Raw genomic sequence first — 11278 nt, forward strand, 5'->3', positions numbered from 1 at the left:
TAATGTTTTTTTAAATGATTATATATATAGCAAGTAATGTGAGTAATTATGATAGGGTGTACATGTACTGAATAGCTGTCCGTCGCGAACTCCAGAAATCTACCTCAGGATCGATGTGGTCAACAGATCCGACGCTTATCACTATCTAGTTCAGTTGTCCTTTCCGGAGCTGCAACACTCCACGCACAAAAAAAGGAAGGGACACTCGCTCGTCACGCAAAATAAGGATGTTTTCTCATGTTCTTGGTTAATTGAACTGAAGGCAAGAAAATCAGAGTTTTGTTTGACCAGATCTTGACGAACGCATAGATCAAGTGAGACCAAAAGAGAAGGAAAAAGAAGATGAACGGATAGGGTTGGTTTAGTTACGTACCATGAGGAGCTAGAGAACTCGAAGAGGCGGCCGCCGCCGGAGAAGATGACGAGGGCGACCTCGGCGTCGCAGAGCAGCGAGAGCTCGTAGGCCTTCTTGAGCAGCCCGTTCCGGCGCTTGGTGAACGTCACCTGCCGGGTTGTCTTGTTCTCGATCCGCCTGATCTCCACCTTTCCCCGACCCATCTTCCTCCTTCCTCTTCCTCCCTTTCTTTCTCTCTCTCCTGTTACTTCTTGCCGCCAGCAGAGGGATGTCTGATCGTATGCTTTGCTTGCTCGGTGCTCAAGTCTCTCTCGCTCTCTCACAATTACTGTACCAATGATTTACTAGCTCGTCCACCCGTTTGCGTCTCTCTCTCACTGTAGCTCTGGCGAAGGTGGTGGTGGAGGGGGTGATTGATGACTTGATGTAACGTTAGTCCCACGCCCTCGCTGGACACGCAACAGTGCCGATCCGGACCGGAATCCATATCCACAGCGAGGAAATGGGGGCCAGTAAAGGTGGCCGCACATCAGAGAGCAGACGTGGGAGATGGATAGTTCGGTCGAGGCGGGATAGGACGGGGGCACGTGTCGACGGCCGTGTGGATGAATAGACGACTTCATTATGACATTGCTGCTAGCGGCTAGCCTTCTAGGGCTTCGTAGGACTTCTCTTTCCTGTCAGCTTTCTCAAGTCTCAACTATCTTTACTTTCGCAGCTCGCTGAAGTCTGAACAAGTGTTCCTTCATTTTTTTCAGTTCTCTGAACTATCTTAAATTTCGCTCTGGCTCTTCCTCTCTTTTGCTGCGGTTCGTCAGGGACCCTTTTGCTTGTTTTTATACTGGAAAATAGAATGAAATGTTGGGCAACCCCTTCACAGGCTCAAAGGTAGCTAGTGCTGGATTCCTGGCAGGCTTCCTGTATTTCGGTCCTTGAGTTGGAGCACGAAGGAATCTAAGTTAGTTTGAAAAAGATGGAATTAGGCCCTGTTTTTTATTTTTTGAATGTGGGAACGAAGAAACAATGCATGATTCGCCTGAATATCCTTCAAGAATACTCCAAAACAACCGTTTGAAACCGCACAGAAAAAAGCGTGAGTTCTAAACATAAGGAGAAAAAGAACATTAGGTAAAACCTCACGTTTGATTTCCTCCCAAATTTCTATAAATCGCTCCATTCCATAGATTTCATAGGAATCTTGAAGAACCATTCCTTTGTTCCGAATGTCATTGTAGAAATATTTCCTATACGAATTTTAATTCTTCGAAACTCCAAGATTTCCTTTTGCTCCAAGCGGGACCTTAGATTCACAATGTTATGACATGATATCAATTTCTTAATTCAAATAAATTGACAAATAATCATTTGCCTTCAATCAAAATATGGTACATCTACATCCCACCTTGGAATAAGCTGAACAATATTTACATAAGGCATGGACATATTTTATTTTGCACGGGCCATAACACCTCCAATATAGGTTTCTATAAACAAATAATGGTTTCGGGCCAAATTGTTGGCTGATCATACAATATATTCCCCAAACCTTGTGAAAGACCGTCGAACAAAATCCTCGCCATGACTTTTGATTGGGATCCGAAGAATCTCAAAGGCAATGTCATTCCTATAGAAGGCACACATTGTCTCTTCATTCGGACCGATGTCCTCATCAATTATGCACTGAACTTTAGCATTGGCAGGAATAGGAGAGACCGGCTGAAGAACACTTGGCGAAGATAATGCAATCCAGTGGTCAGCGAGAATGTGGGCGCCACTGCCGTCCCCAATCCCCCATTGAACTCCTTTCTTTAGCAGGTCCAAGGCAGCAAGAATGCTGCACCAAGTGGCAGAAGCCAACCTCAGGGCCGAATTCGTGTGCGGAAAATACCAGCCTTTTAAAACACAAGCACACAAGTAGTTTGGATCAGTAAGTAATCGCCACCCTTGTTTGCCCAGCATGGCCATATTGAAGATGTGCATATCTCGAAAACCCATCCTGCCAAGTGACTTGGGCGTTGAGAGCCAGTCCCATGATCTCCAGTGTATCTTATTTTTCTCATCCGCCCCACCACTCATCCACAATAATTTGTCAAATCTTTCCACAAGTACCCTTTGGGAGTTCAAAGCAGCTCATGATGAAAGCCAGGATCACCTGGAAATGAAAGATTTCAGCAATGTTTCTTTCTCCGCTCTTGAGACTGGGCGATCAGACCATTCAAGAACACATCGCCAAGCCCTATCCGATAAGAACTTGAAGATACTAGTACGGGATTTACCCACCTCGGTGGGCATACCGAGGTATGTGTCATTGAAACTTCATTAGAGATTCCCGGACTAGCTTCCACTCTTTGTTTAAAACTCTTCGAACAACAATGACCAAAGAACAAAGAAGACTTGTCGTTTTTTATTAACTGGCCAGAACAAGAGCAATACAGGTCGAGAGTGGACTCCAGAGCCACCACACTACGTGCATCAGATCTTGCAAATAAGATACTGTCATCGACAAACAGGAGATGTGAGATAGGAGGACCAGAGTGACCATTCCAAATGCCATGTAGCTCGCCACAACTCTCCTTTCGAAGTAGCAGACTAGGCATTTGTTTAGTGCAGAGCAGAAACATATAGGGCCTGATGGGATCACCCTGAAGAATCCCACTCGATGGAACTACAGGTGTAGTAAGCTCACCATTAACCTTGACAGCATAGCGGACATTGGTAACACACCTCATCACCGAGTTGATCCAAGTATGGTTAAAACCAAGGCGGGAGAGACAGCCATGAAGATAACTCCACTCAACTCGGTCGTAAGCTTTTAGCATATCAATCTTAAAGGCAAAGAAATGTTGTTTAGCTCACTGTTGTCTGATAGTGTACATGTAGAGATTCAAAGGCAATGATAGATTTGTCTGTGATCAATCTTCCAGGCACGAAGGCACTTTGAAACTCAGAGCTGACAACATGCAACAATAACTTCAAATGGTTGGCCAAAACCTTGGAGGCAATCTTGTAAAGAACATATCATAGACTAATTGGACAGAAGTTCTTGAGGTGCTTGGGCCATGTGACTTTAGGAATAAGATCACCGAGTCAATAAAAACCCTTCGAAATTGAACTTCCTTCCAAAAAGCATCTCACAACATGACAAATCTCCTCTCCTAAGAAGTGCCAATGCTTCTGGTAGAAGAGTGCTGGAAAACCACCCGGTCCTGGAGCCTTTGTAGGTCCCATCTGGAACCAAGCAACCTTGATTTCCTTGTTAGTGTAGGGCTCACTTAAATCCTCATTCATCTTAGGAGAAACTTTTTGAGGGATAGCATCAAGAACTGCATCAGTGGCATCACAAGGTTCAGAAGTGAAAAGTTTCTCATATAATTGTTGCACCATACGTTTAATCTCCCCTCGAGTGTCACAATAAGACCCATCATCACAGACCAGACACTGAATTCTGTTGGCTCGCTTGCGGTTAGCAGCCCGAGCATGGAAGAACTCGGTGTTGCGTTTTCCTTCACACAACTAGTCCACCCTTGAACACCGATGAGCTATAATGTAGGCCTTACATTTTAATTTGGACCAAGCGTGTAAATATACCATTAGCGAGAACACATGTTCAAGATAAATCTAAATTCTTTCCATAGACATTTTGCGGTGATATTAATAGATAAAGTAAATGTCTGGCGTGAAGAGTTTGCTTTAATGTGTATCTTAATTATCATGTTAAATTATCATGTGATCTCCCCCTCCGCCATTTGTTGGATCCCGCTACTCGGATATGTGTGGCTAACATGGAGGTGCAACAATAGCTTCCCGACGAATGTATTTAGCAATGAATTTTGTGGATGCTTTCTCTATCCTCAGCACACGCGCGATGTCAAAAGCTACATGGGTTTGGTCACTCTCAGGCCTTCTTGGCTTAGTGTGAGTTGTGCCACCAATGTTTGTCCCGAATCTACAGGCTAGATCTAGCCCAGCGGAGGCATCTCCGGTTATCCTCGTGTTGCATCAATGTTCTCTATCTTGATATTGATGGAGATGGCTGCCAAATGTAGCCAGGGTCGTCTACTCGTGCAGGAAGGGTAGAGGTCAAGGTAGTTTCATGTGAAAACTCGCGTCTATCCTTGGTTGGAACCAATTGCAATGATGCTTGTAAGTGCCATTCTCCTCTAGGATGCACTCTCATGGTGCTCTTCTCCCCACCCATAGAATGTTGTGTGCTTGTGGGTGCCTCATGTGGAGCATCTATGGTAGCCTAGTAGCATTCTAAAGCCTGTATCTCACCTTGAGCTGCTGCTTTCAGGTCCCTCTTGCCCGGTTTGAACTTGGGAACTTTTGCATCGACATAATCTTACTTCGTTATCTAGTTGGGTGTGTGGATCTGGCTTAATGCTTAGTGACGATGAAACTTGAGGGCAATGTCTCCTTCCTGAGGTGTTGCGTTGAACTATCTTTTTCTTGTGCGTAGGGTGGTTTTGGGGCTAGAATGGGTTGCATGTTGTGACATACCGATGCCCTACGACTTCATCCTAAACAAATTCACGTCCATCTCCTGATCGACCTACTAATGTTGGTGTGAGGTTGTGATGCCACTTAGCTCATGCCCTCCTGGAGATCCGGTTGCAGTGCCTCATGGATCACAAGGATGTCGTTCACTCATCTATAGGCATGTGATGCCTCTTATCTTCATCAACATGTTGGTTGAGGTTGGAAAAAAGCTAGGCGTAAGCAATGCGGTTGGCCTTCGCCCAGCGCCTAGGTGGCCCTTAAGCGGCCCAGACATAGCCTAGGCGGACGTATAGTTTTGGCTATCAGATGGGCTCTTATACGTGTATCAATATTAATTTATTTCTTATAAGTGAGTAAACTATCATCTACTGCAATTGAAATATAGCCCATTTGGCATGTATGTGTAATATGACATGATTTATCAGTTGAGTGGATAATTTCTTGCATGACCTACCTAGAGCTTTGCCTATGCCCTAGGAGAGACGTTTGGTCATTGCCTAGCGACTAAGCGTGCCTAAGCGCCTCCTAGGTGCCGCCTTTTCCAATAGAGTGTGCAGGATCGAGACTATCCCATAGCTTTGTTCAATACTATGCATGTGAGCTTTGTTCTCAAGATAGAACTCTCAACTAAATGGAGCGCTTCAATGGCCAAAAGGCACACTCGGTCTGCAAAGTACTAGACATCTGGCTTGACTAAATTTGCATCCATTTATTTTTATTTTGCTCATCACATGTACCTGCACATTCATTCAGGTGCAGATCTCTTCCCATATCCATCACCCGAGCAGGCAAATCGCACCGGTACCCGCCACCCCTAGTAGTATTGCCGTCAATACTGACCCTTGTCCGGTCACTAGCAATACTGACCATCTTATGGTGGAACGCCTTTACCTAGATAGCCAAACGCATTGGATAACATTCTCTAACTTATGCAGTATAATACTCATTTGTGTTTTGTTGCTAAGTACATATGAAGGTACCCCCCCCCCGCCCCAAATCCTGGTTAAAATGAACTATGCTGATGCGACCGCCATGATCACAATCACCTCTTGCGATCAATTCTAACATATGACTCTACTCAGTGATATCCAACTACTAAAGTTTAGAGGGTGAGAGAGAGAGAGATTTGCCAGGTTAGTCACACTTTTAGGATTGATACGTATTTCTAGAGGGGGGGGGTGAATAGACAACTAAGCCAAATATGAACTCCTTTCTTCCAAATTTAAATTTCTTGAGCAATTGTAGGATTTTCTAGCAATTTATCAAGCACCAAACACATGCGTATCTACAAGAGTATAAGCAAGGGAATATAGAAATATTCAAGTGAAAGCAAACAAGTAGAGTTAGATATTTGCAAACACGGGTTGGCTCGGTGAAGATTTTTTCCATGGTTTAGATGGTCGATGCAATCTTACATCCATGTTGATGGAGGTCTTAAATCACGAAGGGTATAAGATCACAAGGATCTCGGTTGCAACATTCCACAAAGGAATGGTACATGAAGGACACTCACCCACAAATGGTCCACGAAGGAGGAACCAACCTATTCCAACATGGCTTATTCCCATAAAGGACTAGCCTCACTAGGGTAGACCTTCACAAAGTAGGTGATCTCGAGCCCTTACGACTTCTTCGGCTCTTCACAAACTTAAAAGACTTCTTAGCACACCTAGACGATCTAGGAGGCGCACACCCTCCAAAAGTAATAAGATAAATGTTGCTTGGTGATGAATCCCTTGCTCTTGTGCTTCAAAAACTAATCCCTATAACTCTTAAATTATCTTAAGATTTAGTTATTAGATTGGAGAAAGTGGGAGTGAAAGAAAAAGAGATTAGTTCTCAAAGGGGTTGACTGGATGATTGGAGTAGAAAGCCCTTTCAAATCACACAATGAGATGGAGTTCTCTGTCAGAACATATGTTGATATTGGATTTTTATTCGAGTGAATGGGTGGAATAGGTGGGGTATAAATAAGAGTGATCGGAAATCTGACCGTTAACAACGTAACCACACAACTCGATAGCTCCGAAGTAATCATCTCGGAAGTTCCAACATATACAAACATAGAAACTCTCAGATGGTTCAGATGGTCAGATCAAAAGCATTTGAAATATTTGAGGTGTACACTTGCCAAGTGGCACACTCTTTGTTATCACATTGGAAATCAGAACATTTTGCTTCAGAAATTCGGGCGAGGCAATAGAAGGTTTTCTTGTAGCTTCGGTGATTCCGAGAGGGACACTTGGAGACTAGAAATAGCTAGGGTTTATAACGGCTATATCTAGTTGAGTGGTTCGACGATTCTATCTGTAAGAGCTTGGATGCTCCGAAGTGAATGGAACTGGGTAGACATAGTGGAACTTCAAAGGAATTTGAGGAGGTTTGGAGTTTGATCTTTAAGCACATGGAGCAATAAGCTCATCACAACATTTGATACGTTTCGAACGTATCTATAATGTATGAAGTAATCATGCCATGTTTACAACAATTTTATATGGTTTTGGTATGATTTGCATGGAACTAACCCGGACTGACGCTGTTTTCAGCAGAACTACCATGGTGTTGTTTTTGTGCAGAAATCAAAGTTCTCCAAATGCAGCAAAACTTTTTTACAATTTTTTGGAACAAAAGAGGCACTAGAAGCTTCATGGGAGGGCCAGAAGAGCCACGAGGTGGGCACAACCCACCAGGGTGTGCCAGCCCACCCAGGCGCGCCCTGGTGTCTGGTGCTCACATCGAGGCCCATCTTCGCGTGATTCCAATGCTGAACATTCCTATAAATAGAGAACCCATCATAAATAACCCTAGATCAGAAGTTCCGCCTCCACAAGCCTCTGTAGCCACGAAAAACCATTCTAGATCCCGTTCTGGCACCCTGCCGGAGGGGGAAATCATCACTAGAGGCCATCTTCATCATCCCGACGACCACCATGATGAGGAGGGAGTAGTCCACCCTCGGGGCTGAGGGTTTGTACTAGTAGCTATGTGTTTAATCTCTCTCTCTCTCTCGTGTTCTTGAGATGGCACGATCTTGATGTATGTGGGCTTTGTTAATATAGTAGGATCATAGAGTGTTTCTCCCTCTCAATCTTGTGTTTTCCCTTTGAAATTTTGTTCTTATCGGATTGAATATTAATATGGATTTGAGAGCACTTCATATATGTCTCGCATATGAATACCCGTGGTGACAATGGGGTATTATATTGATTCACTTGATATATGTTTTGGCACTCAACTCGCGGATTCCCGAGGTGACATTGGGGTAAACCTATGCATAGGGGTTGATGCAGGTTTTCATCATACTTTCTCCGGTAGAAATCTTGGGACACTCTTTGAGGTTCTTTGTGTTGGATTGATTATTATGAATCTGAATTTGATTTGGTGTTATTTTAGTACGAACTCTTTATAGATCGATCAAAAAGAATAACTTGGTGTTATTTTAGTACGAACTCTTGATAGATCGATTGGAAAGAATAACTTGGTGTTATTTTAGTATGAACTCTTGGATAGATCAGTCGAAAAAAGAATAGCTACAAACAATTTCTACTTATGATCTCCGGTAGATAAGAATTTTGGAGTGATTCTTCATCGCACTTTGAGGGATGGTTATATGATCCAATTAGATTAGCATTGTTGAGAGATTGCACTAGTGAAAGTACATACCCTAGGCCTCACTTTCAAGCATTGCAATACAGTTTGTGCTCACTTTTGTTACTTGCTACCTTGTTGTTTTCATTTATTCAGATTATAAAAATATATTTCTACCATCCATATTACACTTTTATTACCATCTCTTCGCCGAACTAGTGCGCCTATACAATTTGCCATTGTATTGGGTGTGTTGGGGACACAAGAGACTCTTTGTTATTTGGTTGCAGGGTTGTTTGAGAGAGACCATCTTCATCCTATGCCTCCCACGGATTGATAAACCTTAGGTCATCCACTTGAGGGAATATTGCTACTGTCCTACAAAACTCTGCGCTTGGGAGGCCCAACACGAGTCTACAAGAACAAGTTGTGTAGTAGCATCAACCTCTTTTCTGGCGCCGTTGCCAGGGAGGTGAGTGCTTGAAGGTATATCTTTAGATCTTGCAATCAAATCTTTTAGTTTCCTGTTTTACCACTAGGTTGGTTTATAAAAGAAAACTACAAAAAATGGAATTGAGGTGGCCTCATATTATTTGTCTTTATCATGTCTTTCTTGAAAATGATGGAAAGGAAAATTGTGCTCAATTGATAGAATAAGAATTCAATAAAATGTTTGGCATAAAATCTTTGAATGATGAGCATGATTTCAATGTTGTTAGTATGAATTCTTTGAATATCCATGATTCTAATGATATGCAGAGCCATAAGCTTGGGGGTGTTATGTTTGATGAAGATGATATTTTTAGTCCCCCAAGTTTTGGTGAGAAAATTTATTACGATGATTGCATGCCTCCTATTTATGATGATTATATTGATGAAAGTGGGATTGGAAGAGTATCAAATTTATGTAATAATGATCCCACTATTCTGGGGGGTGTTGAATCTTGTTGGAATGATGATAAAAGTGGATTTGGAGAGGTCATGACTTTATTTAGTGATGAATCCAATATTTTGGAAGAGATTTCAGTTGACTATGAGAAAAAGGTTGCTATCTATGATGATTATGGTGATGACAGGTATGTTATATTGAATAATGATAACCATGAAACTTTTTATCATGATTTTAATTGTCAATCTCATGATAGTTATTTTGTTGAGTTTGCTCCCACCACTATTTTGGATGAGAAGAAATTTGCTTATGTGGGGAGTAATAAAAATTCCATGCTTGTGGATCATGAAAAGAATGCTTTATGTGAAAGTGATATTGTTGAATTCATTAATTATGCTACTCAAAATTATTATGTGAGAGGAACTTGTGCTTTTACATATTGCAATAATATCAAGCTTTCTCTCCATGTGTTGAAAATCTTGAAGTTTTGCTTGTTTTGCCTTCCTATGCAAGTTGATTCTTGTTACCATAAATTGTTTGCTCACAAAATTCCTATGCATAGGAAGTATGTTAGGCTTAAATGTTCTTGACATGTGATTCATATTGCTCTGTTTGTGTTTCAATTCTTTACTTCTATGTGAGCATCATTGAAATCATCATGCCTAGCTAAAAAGGCATTAATGAAAAATGCTTGTTGGGAGAGAACCCAACACTTACACCTATTGTTTTTGTGTGTTCACATGATTAATATATTGTAGTAATCATGTTTTATAACTTTATTTCAATAAAATGCCAAGTAAAGCCCTTCGGATAGTGTGGATGATAGTTGACTTGATTCTGTGCAAACATAGAATTTTTTTCGCTCAGTCCAGGAATTTTCAAAATTCACTGGAACGTGCTTTTGCTCTGCAACTTTTATAGATGATTAATATATAAATTCCCTATGTTTTCCTATTTTTCAGAACTTTTAGAGCTGCAGAAGTATGGTCCTTGTTCAGATTACTGCAGACTATTATGTTTTTGACATATTCTATTTTCAATGCATAGTTTGCTTGTTTTCCTGTTTCTATGGCTTATATTGGTCAATATAAATTGTATAAATGATAGGTACATTAGGCATTGTGTGATAACAATTATGAATCTTGTCTTGACAGTACCAAATTGAATAATTTGCTCTTTATCATACTAACGCATCTCACGAAGTTCCGTTAAGTTTTGTGTGATTGAATTTCAAGTTTTGAGTGAGATAGCGATATGAGGAGAATAAGGAGTGACAAGACCCTAAGATTGGGTATTCCCAAGGAAACCCAAGGTAATATTCAAGGAAGATACACGCAACTAAGCTTGGGGATGCCCCGGAAGGCATCCCCTCTTTCGTCTTCAACATTATCGGTAACCTCACTTGGAGCTATATTTTCATTCGTCACATGATATGTGTTTTGCTTGGAGTGTCATTTTATTTTGTTAGTATTTGCTTATTATTATTTATAATAATGTTTTGTATCTTTTACTTCAATAAAAATGTCAAGTACAGCCTTTGCCATGCTTATTTTGCAAGTCCATATGTGGCTATTTGAAAACAGAAAGTTGCACGCTAGTGCGTGAATTCTTGAGAAAATTTAGAAAGTGATAAAATGTTATTTTTTTCAGAATAAGATATGATAAATTTTCTACAGTGTGGTAATTATTTTTGGAGTTAGAGAAGTATGGATCTTCTTGCATCCTTTACAGACTTTCCTGTTTAGACAGATGGCTGTTATTTTTGCATTGTTTGCATATGTTTTCTTGTTTAATGATTCTATTTGAGGATAGGAGTATTAAACACGCAGAGGGATTTAGTATGCAATGTCAAATTATAATTTTAGTGATTTGCTACAGTAGAGAATGATAAGTTTTATTGCATTGATTTATACTAACTTATCTCACGAGTTCTTGTTGTGCTTTGT

At 41.2% G+C, this 11278-nt stretch overlaps 1 protein-coding gene across 2 annotated transcripts in view; it reads right to left on the reverse strand.

Annotated features, from left to right (window-relative positions):
- LOC119291495 (MADS-box transcription factor 1-like) overlaps nt 1–687 on the reverse strand; it is a 32998-nt gene extending 32311 nt beyond the window's left edge. The window contains exon 1 of one of the 2 annotated variants that reach the window (XM_037570259.1): nt 374–687. In XM_037570259.1, coding sequence (XP_037426156.1) covers nt 374–558 — 185 coding nt within the window. In that variant the 5' untranslated portion in view covers nt 559–687. The remainder of the gene's footprint in view (nt 1–373) is intronic. The other variant, XM_037570258.1, reaches the window with a different exon arrangement.
- Between the last annotated feature and the right edge of the window lie 10591 nt (nt 688–11278).

This window comes from Triticum dicoccoides, chromosome 4B, assembly GCF_002162155.2.
Source record: "Triticum dicoccoides isolate Atlit2015 ecotype Zavitan chromosome 4B, WEW_v2.0, whole genome shotgun sequence".
Lineage (NCBI taxonomy): Eukaryota > Viridiplantae > Streptophyta > Magnoliopsida > Poales > Poaceae > Triticum > Triticum dicoccoides.